At 37.0% G+C, this 20,244-nt stretch overlaps 1 protein-coding gene across 3 annotated transcripts in view; it reads left to right on the top strand.

Moving 5' to 3' along the window:
* The window catches only part of phip (pleckstrin homology domain interacting protein), a 178,013-nt gene that overhangs the window by 93,732 nt on the left and 64,037 nt on the right, over positions 1–20,244 (top strand). Inside the window, exons 13-18 of one of the 3 annotated variants that reach the window (XM_059982360.1) lie at positions 1,980–2,078; positions 6,995–7,148; positions 11,391–11,525; positions 15,717–15,845; positions 18,018–18,243; positions 18,782–18,913. In XM_059982360.1, coding sequence (XP_059838343.1) covers positions 1,980–2,078; positions 6,995–7,148; positions 11,391–11,525; positions 15,717–15,845; positions 18,018–18,243; positions 18,782–18,913 — 875 coding nt within the window. Of the gene's footprint in view, positions 1–1,976; positions 2,079–6,994; positions 7,149–11,390; positions 11,526–15,716; positions 15,846–18,017; positions 18,244–18,781; positions 18,914–20,244 lie in introns of all 3 variants that reach the window. The other 2 variants (XM_059982361.1, XM_059982358.1) reach the window with 2 other exon arrangements.

The following is a 20,244-nucleotide window of genomic DNA, read 5'->3' as shown; positions in this document are numbered from 1 at the left end:
TGTTCTTGGCAAATTTTTTTTACAGAAGTGGTTTGTTATTGCCTTTTTTTGGGCAGTGTCTTTGCAAGACAAGTGACCCCAGCCATTATCAATACTCTTCAGAGACTGTCCGCCTGGCGTCGGTGGTTACATAACCAGGACTTGTGATATGCACTAGCTGCTAAATATGACTATCCACCACCTACTCACATGGCTTCATGTGACCCTGATCAAAGGCTAAGGAGGCACCTACAGACTAGTGGAGGGAAGGAGTGTCTTACACCTCCTTTGGAAGAGACATATCTCCACTCTGCCACCCATATTTAGGAGTGCAGCCTGGAATAGGCCCTTCCAGCCCTTTCTAGCTTCAATTTGGCTGTTTGCCAGCTCCTTGAATTGTTTGTCAAAAATTATTTATTACTTAGTCTATTGAACTTGAATCATCTTGTACTTCAGTCTTTTAAATGTGCAAATTGCCAGCTCATTGAAATATGTCATAGAAACTTGTTCTTTTGCTTTTGTAATAGAAAAATGGAATGCTTAGCAGGTCACACCATTGATATGCAAAGGGAAACAGGTAATTTTTCAGATCAGTAATTCTTCGACAGAGTTGGAAAAAAGGGAAGTAAAATGTTATTTTTAGGTTGTAGACATATCTCTGAAGTGTGAGGCTAGGGCTACTGTCATGAACACAAACAAGCGACATTTTAAACACTGAAATTTAGAAATGCTAAGCCTGTACGTCTCATGAACACTGAAACATGCAGTGAAATGCAGCATTTTGCATCAACGACCACTGTAGTCTCAGTATTGTACTGGGGTAGACCACAAGTGTGGTGCCATGCTTCTGGCACCAGCCTTACAAGTCACTAACCCTAACTGTACACCTTTGCAAAGTGGGAGGAAACTGGAGCACCTGAAAGGAAACCCATGTGGTCATGGAGAGACATAACTCCCTACAGACATAATGAGGAATGGAACCCTGATTAGTGATTGCAAGTGATTGTGCAAACTGCAATGCTGCCGTGCCATCCACATTTAGAAAGTACTAAGCAGAACAGGCCTGGCCAATGGAGAATGAAATACTCGGTCATATATTTTGGATGGACAACAATAGCAGAATTGGCCAGTTCTGACACAAGCAGAGAAAGTGTGATACTTGAATGGTTGAGTTCTGAATGCTGCAGTGTTCTGAGAGAGAAGATGATGGTGTTCCTCAAGCTTGTGTTTTTCCTTGTCACTGTTTTGCAAGGAATATATTGTGAGAAAGGGGGTGATCAGTGGAGATGAAAGAACAGGAAAAGGCAATGGTCTCATTGACCTGAAATTAACCCTGTTTCTCTTTTGACAAATGCTGCCTGATCTGCTAAGTATTTCAAAAGTTTTCTAACTTTATTCAATAATCTCGTGCTTTTTTGAATTTCATCATGCTGCTTTTCTGAATAGTGACATTTCTGAAGACATCCTTGAAGTGTCAAGAGTGCCCAAGCCCTTTGCTTGAGGAAGCCAAGTCTAATTCCATTGTTTGACTGCCTTCCATACCATAATATCTCATACTTCTTGAGGAATCACTTTATTGTCTTCAATATTCACAATTATTAAGCATCCATCAATTTCTTGGTGGAAGTGATTATTAGCCTTTTCCAGAATGAAGTAGAGAATGCTATAGTTACCCTTTTTGTGAAGAATATTTTCAACCTTCTCCAATTGTTTTTATGACTAATTGAGAGTTGTGTCCTCATACCACATCAGTAAATGGTCCAATTCATTTATTTGGTTTTTTTAAGTACTTCCTTGACCCCTTTGAATAAAGTTTCATTGCGCTTTTAGCACTGGTATTAAGCAAACCTGTTTTCTGAAATCGTTCATTCTTCCCTTTCTGGGTATGAATCGCAACATTGCTATTAGCTAGTCATTTGGCATTATTTTCTTTATGTAATATTGTTCTTTGCTTTTCAAGCTTTGTATAATATTACAAGTAAAGTTTTGCTTTTTAGTAGGTTTGTCAGTGGAAGCCGTGATGGGACAGCAAGGATCTGGCAGTTCCGTCGGCAGGAGTGGAGGAGCATTTTATTGGACATGGCGGTCAAGCCTGCTGGGTGAGTGTCTAGAGTCATCTTCAACTATTCTTATAATTAATAGTGCTATGTGTAAACAATTAATTCCATCACGTGCTTGGAGATTCATCTAGGAAAAGTGTGTTCACAAACTACAGTATGTCTATTAAGTGTTAGAGAAAGAAATAACAAATAAAGTTGTCTCAGTTATTGATAGTTTTTGGGGGGGGGGATTTGGTCTTGTCTGACAAGGTCAACATTCGTTGTTCGGTCCTAATTCCCTATGAGATGGTGTTGATGAACTACTGCCTTAAATAACTCTAGACCTTCTGGTCTTAATATTCTCACGGTGCTTTTAGAAAGGAGTTCCAGGATTTAAACATAGTGGCGTAGAGTTGGTGATATATTTCCAAGTTAGGATGGACACGCATGTAGGTGGTGATATTCTTGTGATCTTGAAGTCAATTTCCTCCTTAGTGGATAGAATCATGGGATTGGGTTGGAGTAGCCCAGATGATTAACATCAGTGTGTTTTGTAGATGGTAAGCAGTGAAGCCACTATACTTGCACAAAGGGAATGAATGTTTAAGGTGGTGCTTGGGTGCCAACCACAAGGATAGGTTTGGTCTGCGTAGTGTTGTTGAAATCACATTCATTGGGACCAATGGAGAATATCCTACTGTGCTTCCAAGTTGTGCTTTTTAAACGGTGGAAAGGATTTGAGTATGTCAGGAGGCGAGATGCTTGCAGGGTATTTGGCCTGAGTCCTGCACTGAATTTGGCTACAAATCTCCACATTATTATCATAACCACACTGATTTCTGTTTCCTGCACCTTGGGTGTAGCTATCTCTCTATATGTCCTATCAATCACCCCTTCTGCCTCCTGAATGATCCGGAGTTCATCCAGTTCCAGGTCCAACTCCTTCATTTTTCAATCTTTTTTTATTGATTTCCAAATAAAGAATATACAAATCGGAAGAGGAGTTTAACAAGTAGATAATATAAAAAACATATAAACAGCAATAGTAAAATAGAAAGTATATAATGTCAAAATCAAATAGGTAAAATATTATGCTGTTATATATACAATGGTCAAAAAAAACTACAACTCCTCATAGCAATCAAAAAAAAAACTGAAAATTTTATTGGTAAGGAAAAAAACCCCACTAACTAAACTGAAACAGAAAGAAAGAAAGAAAGAAAGAAAGAAAAAAAAAGGAAAGGAAAAGAAAGATTGGGCAGTCCAATTGAGGATAAAATTTAAAAAAGAGAGAGAAAAAAAACACATCCAGTCATCTCCAAGCCTTCATGGATAAGGATTTTCCCCAAAGAGAATAAATAAATAGATAGATAAATAAAAAAATTAAATCATGTGAAAGTATTGAATAAAGTGTCGCCAGACTTGTTTCAAATTAAATAATGTATCAGATGTCCAGCTTCTAATTTTCTCCAAGCTTAGACATGACATAATGGAGGAGAGCCAATAGAAAACAGTAGGCGGGTTGGATTCTTTCCAATGTAGCAAAATAGCTCTCCTAGCCAGTAAAGTTGAAAAAGCTATTACATGTTGGGCGGAAGCAGACACTTTGCTTGCTTCCTCTGGAATAATCCCAAACATTGCTGTAAGTGGATTAGGTTGAACATCCATGTCTAAAACTTTAGATAATATTCCAAACACATCCGTCCAAAAATTATTTAAACTTACACATGACCAAAACATATGAGTTAGAGTAGCCATTTCTGCGTTACATCTGTCACAGATAGGGCTTATTTTAGGAAAAATATGCGCCAATTTATATTTGGACCAATGGGCCCTGTGTACTATCTTAAACTGAATTAAGATATGGCATGCGCAGATAGATGAATTATTGACTAAATAATAAATTTTACTCCATTGATTATCTGAAAGTGAATGTTGAAGTTCTACTTCGCAGGTGCGTTGAACCTTATCATTAGGCGACATGTGAGCATTCATAAACTGTTTATAAATGATAGCTGTTAATCATTTATGAAAAGGTTTAAACTGAAAAATAACATAAACAAAATTTAAAGAGCAAGCCAAGGGGTAATTTGGTAAAAAATCACGTAAAAAATTCCTAACCTGTAAATACCTGAAAAAATGTGTATTAGAGATATCATATTTATCCATTAACTGTAAAAAAGACATTAAACAGTCTTGTGAAAACAAATCTAAAAAAGTTTTTATTCCCTTAATTTTCCATGTTCAAAAATTCCCAAATGCTGCTGGAGGAGCATTCAACTAACCTGCCTGGCATCTCGACTATCCTAGGTGAGCAGATATAAGGAAGGGAAGAAAAAGAACTTAACCTAGAAGCAAGCAGAAACCCTTTGGTAGGACTGCAGAAAAAAAAGATGAGTAGATTTAAAAAGTATGTGGAGAGGAGAGAGATAAGGTGATAGATGAAACTATTAGGGGGAAGGATGAAGTAAAGAGCTGCGAAGTTGATTATTGAAGGAGATACAGGCTGGAGAAAGGGGAGTCTGATGGGAGAGGACAGAAGGCTGTGGAAGAACGAAAAGGGGGAAGGAGCACCAGAGGGAGGTGATGGGCAGGCAAGGAGATAAGGTGAGAGAGGGAAAAGGGGATTGGGAATGGTGAGGGGTGCGGGGTGGGGATACATTCCTGGAAGTTCAAGAAATTGATGTTTATGCCATCAAATTGGAGACTACCCAGATGGCATATAAGCTGTTGTTCCTCCAACTTGATCGTGGCCTCATTGAATGGGAAGTGGAATTAAAATGGGTGGTCATTGGGAGATCCCAGTTCTTCTGGCTGACAGGGCGTAGGTGCTCAGCGAAGTGGTCTCCCAATCTATGTCAGGTTTCACTGATATACAGGAGGCCACACCGGGAGCACCGGACACAGTATATGACACCAATAGATTCACAGGTGAAGTGTTGCCTCACGTGGAAGGACTGTTTGGGGCTCTGTATGACCTCAGTATGTGAATCCATGGCCTCCTCTACTTTTGTAATGAGGCCGCACTCAGGTTGGAGAAACAGCACCTTATATTCCACCTGGGTAGCCTCCAACCTGACGGAATGAACTTCGATTTTTTTCAAACTTCCAGCAATACCCACCCCTCCTCCTTCTCTGTCTCCCCCCCCCCGCCATTCCCCATCCCCTTTTCCCTCTCTCACCTTATGTCTTGCCTGCCCATCACCTCCCCCTGGTACTCCTCCCCCCTTTCTTCCTTCCATGGCTTTCTGTCTTCCCCCCTATCGGACTCCCAATTCTCTAGCCCTGTATCTCTTCTAAGAATCAGCTTTCCAGCTCCTTACTTCATTCCTCTCCCTCCCGGTTTCACCTAACATCCTGTGTTTCTCTTTCCCCTCACCCCACCGCTCTGACAATGGCTGCTGCGCTTGCCCCTGCCTTCTTTTTATTAGTTCATGCTACTCAGTCCCAAATGCCGATTGGTCACTGGCCAAAGCCTTTTAAACTTGTGAAAATAAATTTAAAATTTAGAGGGCAGAGAGGTACCCTTGTAATGTTTGGACAAATATCTTCCTTGCTATTGTGTTTGTTTCTGGCTAATGTGCTGCTGCATGAAAACTCTAGTGATGAATTATAAACTAACTGGAGCTACAAAGGTTATAGAGACATTTATGTGAGGGAGATGGGAGAGAGGAAAGTGCTTTTGACATTGTCTTAATAAATATAGCCCACTTATATGGCACAGTGATGCCAAGGCAACATCCTAAATTTACATGCCTTTTAGACTAATGGAGTTGCAGCATTAGTGCACTTAATTATGTATATATAAATAATTTGTGAAAACACAAGTGGGTAGTTTGTTCAATTGGATTTGATTTATTATTATCATCACATGTACTGAAGTACGGTGAAAAGCTTGTCTTGCATACTGTTCACACAGACCAGTTTTTACACAGTGCATTGAGGCAAAACAATTATAGAATGCTGAATAAAGTACCACAGGTATAGACAGAAAGTGCAGTGCAGGCAGACATCCTAACAAGGTAGAGAGCGGGGTGAAGAGTCTGTCTTATTGTACTAAGGGACCATTTAATAGGAGTAGTAGGATAGAAGCTGTCTGAGTGGTGGCATGTGCTCTCAGACTTTTGTATCATCTGCCTGATGGGAGAAGAGAGAATGTCCAGGTTGGGTGGAGTCTTTGACTATGTTGGCTGCTTTATTGAGCCAGTAAAAAGTATAGACGGAGTCCATGAAGGGGTTCCTATAACAGGAATATGGCAAGAACATATTGTACATGTATGTTATGTACCTCACTACACTCTATAGTCCTGTGCTTTGACCCATTGTATGTTTTCTGTTGACAGTTGGGTACATGTTCACCATATAATTCAGAAATAATGATTTAGTTTTTTTAGTCACTTGTAACTGAGAATTTGACAGAATTAGTGACTAATTTATAAATATTTATATGCAGTGTTGAAATCTAATTTAGAATTTAATTGTAGGGAAGATAAATATTCTCTCATCATGTGAATCACAAATCCTCTGGAATGATGCTACTTTAATCTGAAATTTACTAATGAGAAAGGGGAAGATATTGAATGTCCTTAAGTTACCTTCCTTCATTTAAGGAAGGGTAACTATGCCAACAGCTGCATTAGCAAACATTTTTGCCTGTTATGTTGTGGACATGAGTTCTTTCTTAGGGTTGAACTTGTAATTGAAGCTAGCATTCCAATGCTGCATCAAGGAGAAGCTGAAATGTTGGTGCTTTCTTCTTTGTTCCTAATGTGTTCTTTCATTGCTTAATCATAATTTTTGTAGTTTGAAGGCAAAGAAATTCTTTGCATCCTCCTATAACGATATGAACATTGTGATCCCTTGTTCACAAATTATGTGAATTATTTTGAGCTATTATTTGGACATAATGAGGTGGAGAATAAACAAGAGTGATTTGGAAGTCTAATGTTTTTGTAACATGCTTTTGCTTATTATAGGCATAATCCCCAGGGTTTGGAAGACAAAGTGAACAAACTAAAAGTAACCATGGTGGCTTGGGATCGGCATGACAGCACTGTCATTACAGCTGTCAATAACCTAACACTGAAGGTTTGGAACTCTTGTACTGGTCAGCTCATACACGTTCTAATGGTAAGAATTTGCATTTTGCATTTCGATTGAGATAGTCTAGGAGAGTACTAGGAAATTCCAGTTTGTGTTGGAGGATGAAGCTTATTCAGAGCTTATTGCCTTTATTCTTTGCTTACTCACTTCAGATATTCCTACAGCCTACTTTCATTTTCTATAAAAGTATCTCAATTATTACTGCTCTCTGTGATCCTATCATTTTATCTCCCTTCCTCTTATTTTTGGTTTTTTATTGATCTTTGTTTTCTTTGATATTCTTTTATCTTGCTATTCTTTTCATTTTTAAATTCTCATAGTTGCCTGTAATTTTTAGTATAGCTTATCCATATTTGATACTAGCATTGGCAAGATAGGCTTGTTTTGGATGTTTGGGCATTTTGATCACATAAACTTGAGTCAGCTGTACTTCTGCTAGAAATGTCTCTTGAAGGATGGAAATATGTAAATATGGAAAAGGAGGGCAGCAATGGAATATATCTTCCACCTGGAACATTAATGTGCTATTAAAGTGTCTGTGGATACCACAGCCACCTGAATATTTAATCCTACAGAAATTGAATCTGAGGGATTACTAATGGAAACAAGAAGATGGTGATGGATTTCTTATCATACTTGGGGATTTCAACCAGGTCTGTTTGAAGAAATCCCTACCTAATTACCATTGGCATATAACCTGTAGCACCAGAGGTCCCAACACAATTGACCACTGTTATACTAAGATGCTTACCCTTCCATGCCTAGACTGCATTTTGGGAATCTAATCACTTGTCTGTCCATCTCCTACCTGCTTACAGGCAGAAACTAAAGAGTAAGGCTCCAGTGATTAGGACAACAAATAGGTGGTCACAGGAGACAGAGGAGTGGTGCTGGACTGTATAAGGACTGTTCAGATCCACAGATGAATGAATTAATGCCTCATGCTGTCACAGACTTTATAAAAACAGTTGTAAATGTGTGTACCCACTAAGTCATTCAGTCTTCTCCAGCTAGAAGCCTTGGATGAACCAAGATGTCTGCAATCTGCTGAGGACCAGATCAGAGGCATTCAGGTCTGGCAGCCAAGAAAATTACATGAGGTCCAGGAGCGATCTCCAGAAAGCCATCTCACGGGCAAAGTGGCAATTCCAAGTGAAACTTGAATCAACTGCTCAACAGTTGTAGTAGGGTTTGAATGCTATTTCTTGGTATAAAGTCAAATTAAGCAACATAGGCGACAACAGGGCTTTGCTTCCAGATCAGCTGAATGCCTTCTCTGCTTGCTTTGACCTTCAGTACATGGAGGAACCATCACAAACTCCCACAGCTCTTGATGATCCTGTGATTTCAATCTTTGAGGCCGATGTGTGAGCATCCTTCAGGAGGGTGAACCCATGGAAAGCATTCCGCCCAAATATGGGTATCTGGACAAATAGTTACAACAACTGGAGGTTCACTGAGATCTTTAACTTCTTGCTTTGGCAGTCTGAGGTATCCACCTGCTTTAAGCAAGCTTCAATTATACTGCTGCCTAAGAAGAGCGTGGTAACGCCTCAATGACTATCATTCACTAGCACTTACATCTCGAGAGATGAAGTGTTTTGAGAGGTTGGTACCTGAGACCTCCTGCCTGAGAAGCAATTTAGATTACTCCAATTTGCCTACTGGCACAATAGGTGCACAGCAGATGTAATCTAATTGGTTCTTCAATCAACCCTGGAACATCTGGACAGCAGTATGCGTACATCAGGATGCTCTTTATAGACTACTGCTTGGCATTCATTGCTATCATCCCTTCAAAGCTAATCAATAAGCTTCAAGACCTTGACCTCAATACATCTTTGTGCAATTAAATCTTTGATTTCCTCACTTGCAGACCCCAGTCAGTTCGGATTGCCAACGTTTCCTCCACAAGCTTCCTCAGCGTAGGTGCACCACAATTACTGTGTGCTTATCCCCCTACTCTGCTTGCTTTACACACAGCCCAATGCCACATTAGTTTACTTGTGACACCACTATTATAGGTGACATCAAAGATGGTGACAAATCAGCATATAGGAGAGAAATTGAAAATATAGCTTAGTGATACCATAACAGCAACGTCAGCAAGACCAAGTAGTTGATTATTAACCTCAGGAGGACAAAACCAGAGGTCCATGAGGCAGTCCTCATCAGGGGTTACAGGTGGAGAGGGTCAGCAACTTTAAATTTCTTTGGTGTTGTCATTTCAGAAGACCTGTCCTGCATGCAGGGCACACGTGCAATTACAAAGAAAGCACAGCAGTGCCTCTACTTCCTTAGGGGATTATGGAGATTCAGCATGACATCTAAAATTTTGAAAAACTTCCATAGATGTGTGGTGGAGAGTAAATTAACTGCATCACAGCCTGGTATGCAAATACCAATGCCTTTGAAAGGAAAATCCTACAAAATGTAGTGGATACAGCCCAGTCCATCATGGGTAAAACCTTCCCCACCGTTGAGTACGTCTACATGGAGCATTGTTGAAAGCAGCTTCCATCAACAGGGACCCCCACCACCCAGGACATGCTCTATTCTCGCTGCTGCCATTAGGAAAAAGATTCAAGAGCCTCAAGACTCACCACCATTGTTCAGAAAGCGTTATTACCCTTCAACCATAAGACTCTTGAAGTAAAGGGGGCATCTTTACTCCATTTGCCCCACCACTGAAATGTTTCCACAAATTATGAACTCGTCATCTCATGTTCTCGATATTTATTGCTTATTTATTTATTTTGGTTGTTACTTTTTTTGTGTTTGCACAGTTGTCTTTGCAGTTGTTTGCACACTGGTTGTTCACCCTGTTGGTGCAGTCTTTCATTGATTCTGTCATGGTTTTGGATTTATTGAGTATGCCTGCAAGAAAATGAATATAGTTGCATATAGTGACATATATGTACTTTGATAATAAATCTACTCTGAATGTTGAACTTTGAGATGGCAGATGAATTAAACAGATATTTTGCATTGGTTTTCAATGTAGTAGATTCTGAGTAACATCACAGAAATAACTGCAAACTGAGAGTTGAAAAATAGAGAGGCACTTAGATAAAATTACAGACTCTGAGGATCTGTACTAAGCATATCATAGGAGTTTGGACTGACTAGATCCTGGGTGCTGGTGGACTTTATTTTCGGGTCTCAAAGGGAATGTCTGTTAAGGTAGTTCACGCATTGGTTTCAATTTTCCATAGTCCTCCTGATTTGGAGAATGTTCCCTTAAATAAAAAATAAGAAATATTATTTATTTTTCAAAAAGAGATTGAGACAGAAAGCAGTATATGTCAGTTTAACATCTGTTACTTGTTGAATGTTTGAAGCTGTCATAAAAGATGTAATAGAAAGGCACTTAGAAAAATTCAGACAAATTTAATAATGGATTTCTGAAAGGGAATTTGTGTTTGACCTATTAATTTGATTTCTTTGAAGAAGGACATGCTAGGGGTAAATGAAAACCAATGGATGCACACTGCATTTGGAGTTTCGAAAGATGTTTGATAAAAGCTCATGGTGTTGCACATAATGTACTGTTGTGGTTAGAAGATAGGCATAGATAGCAGGAATAAGAGAATTGACACGAGTTCTTTCTGATTGGCGAGATGTAACAACTGGTGTGCCGCAGAGTTTGTGGCTGGGTTCTCAACTTGTTATAACTTATCTAAGTGACTTGAATGAAAGGACAAAAGATAAGGTTGATAAGTTTATAATAAATGAAAAATGTTCATTTTGACAAGAAAAATTAAAAAAAAAACATTATATGTAACAGTTAAGAGATTGCAGAGTTTTGAGAAGCATAAGGATCTTGCATCCTAGGGCATGTTTTTTTAAAGACTAGGATGCAGGTGCAGCATGTAATTTGGAAAGCTTACAGGTTGTTGTCACTTAATTGATCAGGAACTGAATAGGTAAGTAGGTGGAGTTTGCCCAAGTTGTATAGGGCATTGATAAGTACTCATTTGGAGTGCTGTAAGTAGGATTGGTCTTATTAAGAGTGGATCTGAATGTATGGGAGCAGTTCAGGGAAGGTTTATTTGACACATGTCACAAGTTGTCTTGTCATATGTGACACAGTTATAAAATCATACAGAATGAAAGTAGACCCCTTTAGGCCCTCATGAACATCTTGAACACACTATCTTTATATCTCCTGGAGATTAGCAGCAAGAATGAGAGTTTAATTGAAACAGTGACAATAAAAATGATGCTCTAATACAGATTGTTAAAAATTCAACATTTATTTTGTTCCAGGGACATGAAGATGAAGTCTTTGTACTTGAACCACACCCTTTTGATCCCAGAGTTCTCTTCTCTGCAGGACATGATGGCAATGTGATAGTTTGGGACTTAGTAAGAGGAGTGAAAATTCGATCATACTTCAATATGGTATAAAAATTGTGTTTTCTAAATTTAATATAAATACAAATTTAGTCGATTTCATTTCTAATTAAGGCCATTATTGTGTGTAATATTTTTTAAGTGGAAACAATATTCCAGTGATCTGTTACCTTGTTGCCTTTGTGATATTATTATAGTACTTTGACTGGAACTTTTCAAACTGTCTATGGTGGATATAATAAAATAAATGAGGAATGCTATCTATAATATTTTTAAAATAAAAAGGCAAAATAGAATGCAGTTATTCACTTGATAGAATCTTGCATGTCAGACAATAACAAAAAAGAAATCCTTTCTCCTACCTTCTGATCTTCTGAAAGTGTCTCCTTTAATGGCTTATTGCATATTCCAAGTCTTCTTCATGAGAACTCTCTTAATTCATATCTAGGATGATAACAAAGCCTGGTCAGGTACTTGCAGAACAGATGATCACATGTTCAGACACTTGACTTTTGACCACTGACAAATAAATAATGTTTAAATAGTGCTATCCCATTTTTCTGACCTACCCCCACGAGTCCAAAGGGCCTCAGATGTTGAAATTTTATTGCAGGTCATTTCAAAATATTGGTACGATTGATATAAACAAAACAGAATTTCCTCAATCCAGAATGACACTTCCATAAGAGCATAAGAGATAGGAGCAGGAGTAGGCCATCCGGCCCATCGAGCCTGCCCAGCCATTCAATAAGATCATGGCTGATATGTTTGTAAGCTCAGCTCCATCTACCTGCCTTTTCCCCATATCCCTTAATTCCCCTACTATATAAAAATCTATCTAACTGTATCTTAAATATATTTAGTGATGAAGCTTCAAGTGCTTCCGTGGGCAGAGGATTCCACAGATTCACCACTCTCTGGGAAAAACAGTTTCTCCTCATCTCCATCCTAAATCTTCTCCCCTGAATCTTGAGGCAATGTCCCCTAGTTCTAGTCTCACCTACCAATGGAGACAACTTTCCTACTTCTATCTTATCTAGCCCTTGCAAAATTTTGCATGTTTCTATAAGATCCCCTCTTGTTCTTCTGAATTCCAGAGAGTATAGTCCCAGGTGACTCGATCTCTCCTCATAGGTTAACCCCTTCATCTCTGGAATCAACATGGTGAACCATCTCTGCACTGCCTCCAGAGCCAGTATATCCTTCCTCAAGTATGGAGACCAGAACTGCACACAGGACTCCAGGAGGGTTCTGATTTCAGTTATTCTTTGGCTTCTCGGTTGACTTTACCTGCACCAGAGTAACAATAATAGAACAATTATTGGGAGTTCAAATTGATAATCCTCATGTATTTCCAAGAGAGGATCATGCGTGACTTGGAGAAAAAATTCAGGTCACCACTGAGGCATTCAGTGAATGAGAACCTAAGCAAGAAGATATTTCTGAAATAGAATACTTGCTTTAAACTTCGTCACATTCTGTAGACCTTTGCATATTTTGATGTAGTTTATTTTGAATCTTTTTTTCTTATTAGCAGCAAGGCTCCTTAAATTCTGAATAAAATAATACAACATGGCAAGCTTCTCATCCTCATAATACAGTGGATTCTGGTTAATTGGACCCAGTATATCTTGGCCCAATTATGCGGCTACCATAATTAGCCAAAGTTTCATGAAAATAGTTAAAAAGGTATTAAAAAAACACAAATTATCATTTAACTGAGTGACAAATTATGTACTTAAATGAAATACAGAGCAAATTAGAACACAGCCAATGCAGTACTATAAAATTCTGTATTAGTTCGTTATTTTTATCAACAGAGGAATTCATCTGGTGTATTCTGCCATGTTTTTGATTGACTGTAAATGAACAAAGTCAGTAATTTATTTGACTAATGTCAAACTTTTTCATAGCGTCTTGCAAAGGTCCGAAATTTTTTAAAGTCAAAATTATCAAAAGGCATTGCTGTTTGAATCGGGGTTCATCACCCCAAATGGATAACATAACACAAGTACATGTAACTGACGCTATTTAAAAACTGTTCACTCTAATCATGACCAGTGGCCACACATGTGCACGTGACTGATACTGGCTAGAAACTGTTTGGAAACAGTCTCATGTCCCAAGTAAGCAGCATAGTGTCTCAAGTAAATGAAAGGAATCCCAGCTATTTTCTCAATTAGATTTTGTTTTCTAAGAGTTGTTTTCAATAAGTATTGGCCCCAGTTAACCGAATCTATTCTGCTTCCATCATGGTGATTGTGTGGAGCTTTGTTTCAGTGTGGTCTGAAATTGGCTGGTATTCAGTATAGATCTTTTGCTGGGAAGATGTCTTGCTTTCTTTTTCACTCTTTTTTATTGATTTTTTTAAAAAATGTGTACAAACAAGAGGAGAATATCCCTGATATTTATGTCAATAGCAGTACACACAGAATGTAAAATAAACATCACACATAGTGTTAATCTATAAAGTATAAATTTGATACAGAATGTATAATTCTCTTCATAATCAGTTTGTGAAGAAAGGAAAGACTATTAAAAATTATTATATAAAGAAAACGAGAAAAAAAAACCCACTATTCTAAACAGAAAAAAGGACTGGGCAGTCCATCCCGAGAGAAAAACCAAGGGAAGAGAGACTTTCTGATCAAATCCAAGGTTCTGAAAAAAATAGCTGGAAGAGAATCGGTACAAAAAGGGTTAGGGTCCTTCCATTTAAGTAAAATAGCTTTTCTAGCCAATAAGGTTAAGCAGAAGCAGGAATATATCCTGCTTCTGATGGAATAATCCCAAAAATAGCTGTAAATAAGTTTGGTTGTAAATCCAGATCCAGCACTTTTGATAGGGATTTAAAAACATCTTTCCAAAAAATTTTCCAACTTTGGGAATATGTCTGATTATGCTGACATATATCGTGACCAGAAGCACCTAATCCAATTTTATGACCACTTCAGCTGAAAATTTTTGCCAATATGATCTCCAGATAATTTTAATTTTGCACATAGTGTCCAGTATCTAGGTTAATATTTTAAAATTATTTCACTTCAGCCTTGAATGCATTTTTTATAACTTTTAAAATATAGATCTTTAAAGGTTTTAATTTTTTATATTATTTTGATGTCAGAAGCAAAGCTTTGTAGGATTTGACACAAAGCAAAAGCTCCACGCCATGCTTTGGTGTCAGGGCGCTCCGGCCTAAGTCCTTGCTTTGTCTTTATGTCTGACTCCCAGTGACAGAAGGTCAGCAAAGTGTACCTACTGCGTGCAGCCCAGATTAATGCAGACAGATAGCATTTGTTGACAATTTCAGAAGGTGGATAGGTTCAATGTGTTCCTGCCTAATATTCTGACTCAACACAGAATGTTACAAAACACAAAGTACACTGCAGCTGCTGTGGCCAAATCAACACGTACAAACAAGCTGGATGAACTCAGCAGGTTGGGCAGCATCTGTTGAAAGGAGCAACCCGACCTGCTGAGTTCATCCAGCTTGCGTGTGTGTTGATAGAGTGTTACAACATTCTTAATTAAAGTAATTAATTCTAACCATATTTTAAAAATTGAAATGGAAGCACAATCTTGTTCTTTTCTTTGTGCTTTCTTCTTCCTTGGTACTTTCACCCAAAACCAGGATGATAAAAGATTTAAGCAGAATGCCTTTAGATGTTTTTTTTAAAAAAAGGTACTGTCCTTATTAGGAATTAAAATGCTGCTTCACTTTAGTATCTTTACTTGGTAGCATGCTGATCACTCTGAACCCCACAAAGAAATGTGGCTTCTTGGGTCTGTATAACTCTGAGAACTGTCCTTTTCTTCCTCCATCCAGTAATCACTATGAATGCAAAATGCATTTTGTTGTCAGCACATTAACATGGTAATTGTGAGATCCTGGTTCTATTTAAAGCCAGTCAAGTCACGTGTGTATGATTATTATAATTTGTGCAAGCCTTAGGCATGCATTTCATAAGTCTTCCATGCTTTTGTCCACTTAATGAAATTAACACTTTATCTTTAAAAGGCAAGATAAATGCTATTCCATTGCTGTTGATTTTTGTTTTTCTGTCCAGCTTAATTGTGGTATGATTTTTGGCAGATATAATTAAAAAATGGATTGTATGGTATTTAATTTAAATTTAAATCATTGCTTCTCCATAGGTCTGATAGCAATGTCAGGTATCCTTTCTCCGAAAAATAGAATGTGTGTTGTTCTCATTACTATTTTTACATACTGTTTTTCAGATTGAAGGCCAGGGACATGGAGCTGTATTTGATTGCAAATGCTCCCCTGATGGGCAACATTTTGCATGTACTGATTCCCATGGGCACCTTCTTATTTTTGGTTTTGGTTCGAGCAGTAAATATGACAAGGTATGATGGCTTTTGAAAAAAATAAGTTGTCTTAAAAAGTTCCCAACATTGGTTTTGGTTATGAACCTTTAAAAAAAATTTCAATCTGGTACATTAAAAAAAGCCTTGGGTACTGTTGTTTGACATTTTAAATATTTCAATGTTTATTTCTCCTTTGCTGTTGAATCATTATGTGAGCAGACAAATAGAAGCCAGAGAAGTATTTTAAAAAAGTTATCTACATGATGAATGGTTTCCAGTTCTGACACGAGTTTATTAATGAGCATTCACCTCACCGTCTTGAGTTTATTGTCATTGTCAGAATCTGAAGAAGCTTAATTTTTTTATTGTAGAAAAGTTTGTGTGTGTGTATTCATCAGATTCTGATGATGAATTCCAGTGCTTCTATAACCATTGAATATCTCAAATAGTAAAATTATGATATAGATTATTATTACTTTGTTTATATATTGAAAAGGTAATCAAAAATTTTTAATTAGTAGAAATATTGTATTTACTGCCACCTGTAATTGTGTACTATCTTTAAGTTCAGCAAAAATGTCCCATTCTGTTGTATAGCAGTAGTATGAAACAAAACCTGTTGATGTTGATAGAGGGGGCTTTGGTGATGGAGATATAAAACAAAGAATTGGGCACATTCTACCAGGAGCAGCTGGGTAAAGATGTAGCAGTAGTTTGCAAAATAAGAAAAGGTCAGTGATTTTTAGGTGTAAAGATGATGATGAAAAATTTTCCAGCGGCGGGGAATAGTACTTGACAAGAGAAATTATTGGCAATCTCAGTTGGTCAAGGGACTGGTGTCTGGTCATTTGTTTAGTATGACTAGACATGGGGAAGTAGAATATAGGCCCCTGGAAAAGATGTTTGAGAGAATAGCCAAAGATAGCTGACTAGAGGAAGGAGTAAACCATCAAAGGTTTTCAATAAATTGAAGTTGGAGAAATGTGTACCAATTCTTCCTGGGTCTATAACAAAAAGCAGTTTATCTAAAATACATAGCAATATAAGGTTATATAGCACATGATTTTTTTATGAAGTATAATTGGTTTTACCACATGAATAACAGATGAAGTGGTATTGATGAACAATTGTTAAACCACTAAAATGTTTCAATAATTTCTAGCAATAGTTTTTATCTTATTCGATGTATGTGCAATGAAGTTTAGTATTAATGTTAGTGTGGGAAGGCAAACAAAAATAAAGTTAGCAAATCTGATGGTCTGTTGTAGTTCTTAATCCAGAAATTAGTTAACAGGTGTTTGACATAAAAAACAGATTTACTCTTTCTGTTAATGTAAGTAGTTGTTGGTTTGTACAGAAAAAAAACCCAATATCTGTTGGTATGTAACTAAATTGTTTGCCACTTCTAAACTTTCTTCCCTCACTGGTGCCATCTGCCTGTAGACTTCTTGCTGCTCCCAAGCTCAACTGCTGATGTTCTGAACTTACATAAATCTTTGAATAATTGTCCTTTATACTCAAGGAAATGTACTCTCCTACCCCAACTAGAAGAGAAATCAATCATCAAAAATCTGCAGATGCTAGAAACTGAATATGCTGAGCATGATATGTTTCCACTAATGGGCAGATTTGAGTGAATATAGGACTGGAAGGATCTGCTGTTTAATTCCATAGGAACTCAGACGATGAATCTCTTTATTTTTCTTCCCTGGAGGATTATGGGTTGGGCCATTTGAGGCATTTAGAGCAGAAGCAGATAAATTTCTGAATTATAATGAAATAGAGAGTTACAAGGAACTGGCACAGATGCAGTCTGGGGCAAGTCAACCAAGATGTTTTTGAATGGCAGGAACAGGCTTGAGGGAACAAACAGAATGCTCCAGCTCTAATTTTCTTACATTCTTATGAACGAGTCAGGCAGCACCTGTGGCATGAGAAATCAAGTGAACTTCTTTATTGGGTTGAAGCATATAGTATATGGTGAACCATGAAAATAAAAGGCCCTGCTCTAGTCATTGGAATTCCCTTTTTCAGAAATAGGAATTTGTTGGGATTTTTGGCAAAAGTTGGCTTTTTTTCTAAATAAAATTTCAGAATGCTGATATGTCACCATCAAGTTTTATAGCTTTCAAGTTTGAAAAGAAGTGAATATAACTGTTGTCCTTCAAGGTAAAATGAAATGCCTGAACCTTTCAAAATTTCTTGCTATAGATTTCTGATCAGATGTTTTTCCACACGGACTATCGACCCTTAATTCGTGATGCCAACAACTATGTCCTGGATGAGCAGACACAACAAGCACCACATCTTATGCCGCCTCCATTCCTGGTGGATGTGGATGGTAACCCCCATCCACCAAAATTCCAGAGATTAGTACCGGGCCGGGAGAACTGTAAAGATGATCAACTCATCCCACAAATGGGTGTTTCTGCAACAGGTAATCAAACTTGTGATCTAAGGAATACTGAAAATGAGTCGAGTATCTAGCATTGCATATTAACAAATAAAAATTTTTAAAAATTCAGAATGCAGTTAAAACGTGCATGACTCTAAAGTTAATGTCAGTGTTCCTTCCAGATTCTGTGGAATGTAATATTTCTGGCAAGAAATTATAGTGCCATTATTTTTCAAAAGCTCGTTTCATACTTAAGTTGTATAGTGTGTAGGATTTTATTCTCACATAATGGTGCAACTTTAGGAGATATCACAACTATGCTGGTAACTTAATAATACATAGATTTGATTGTCCTTGTCAAGTTAAAAATGCAGAATGGAAGTAAATATATGCTAAACTTAACAAAAAATGTAAAGATTTTCAAATGTTGCATATATTATTTTAGAAAATGCAACGAGATATTTATTTTAGAAAATATAAAAAATTTACTAAAGGATATGGTAGTGCTTACTAATTTGTAGAATGAAGCTAATAGCTTTTGCTTTGCCTGTTGTTTTGCTGCTTGCCACTTTCGCTCTAGGTTTGAACCAAGTTCTAAGTCAAGCAAACCATGAAGTTAGTCCATTGGACAATATGATTCAACGACTTCAGCAGGAACAAGATCAGAGACTAACTACAGGTACCAACAACACCTTGAACAGAGGAAGATTAGGTAGGACAATTTAATAACTGACTAGTAAATGCAATATTATAGAATTAATTAACATGTATCTAATTTAGTGGAATAGCTTTTATGTCATTCATCATTTTGTCCATGAACTTCCAATTGTCACCCTAAAAACTTAAGCCTTCTGCAAGATTTGAATGACTTTAGGATGCCTAAATTATGTTTAATTGATAACTGGTTTATTATTTTCATATGCAGTGAGGTACAATGAAGAAGTTTGTTCACATTCTTACTGATCATTTTATCACATCATTATGTCAAGGCTGTATGGGGGAAAGCAGTAACAGAATGCAAAATATAGTGTTACAGTCACAGAAAGTCCAGTATAAGCAGACAATAAGATGCAAGGAAGATTAACCAAAGTCCTTTTTAAATCAAAAAAAAGTTGAATGCCTCTATGCTCTTCCTGTTAATTAATTTATGTTCCAGCAGTTTCCCTGGTGGATTACAAATGGTAAACTACAAAATAATGAAATTAGAAACAATGGAATCATGTAATTTGTTAAAACATTCCACCACAAGTGCCATGGCAGGGGAACAACAGAAGAAACGCCATATCATTTCTTTCTTTTTCAATCTTTTTATTGATTTTCACATATACACAAAAAAAAAATAACATAGTAATAAGTAAATTATAAATACAATAGACTTGAAATCACATTGATAATAAGATAATAATATCCTACTAAACATCAACAAAAGAAAATACCTTAATCAAGTCCACATGATTATATGAAAAAAAAACAAATAACCATTAAAAAAGAAAAAAAAATATTAAAAAATATGTGAGAAAAAAATATATTAAAAAAAAATAAAACACTAAACTAAACTAACATAGGCAATAATAACAGTTTACAAGTATAAGATAGTGTCAAAGAACTCCGGAACTCCATACCTGAACATGAATAAGCAGAAAGGTCTGGAAAAGGCCAAATTAATTCATATGAAAATGTCGAATAAACGGTCTCCAAGTTTCTTCAAATTTAATTGATGAGTCAAAAATAGTGCTTCTAATTTTTTCCAAACTCAGATAAGAAATAGTTTGAGAAAGCCATTGAAATGTAGTAGGAGGATTTACTTCTTTCCAATTTTGTAGTATAGACCTTCTGGCCATTAATGTTACAAAAGCAATCATTCGTCTGATTGAGGGGGAAAACTGATTGCCATCTTCATTTGGTATGCCAAAAATTGCAGTAATAAAATGAGGTTGTAAATCTATATTCCAAATTGAGGAAATAGTAGTAAATATATCCTTCCAATAATTATGTAAAGTGGGACATGACCAAAACATATGGGTCAATGAGGCCACTGCTAAA

Source organism: Hypanus sabinus, chromosome 10 (genome assembly GCF_030144855.1).
Source record: "Hypanus sabinus isolate sHypSab1 chromosome 10, sHypSab1.hap1, whole genome shotgun sequence".
Classification (NCBI taxonomy): Eukaryota; Metazoa; Chordata; class Chondrichthyes; order Myliobatiformes; family Dasyatidae; genus Hypanus; species Hypanus sabinus.
Note: the sequence above shows the minus strand (reverse complement) of the source record. Positions and strands in the feature narration are given on the sequence as shown.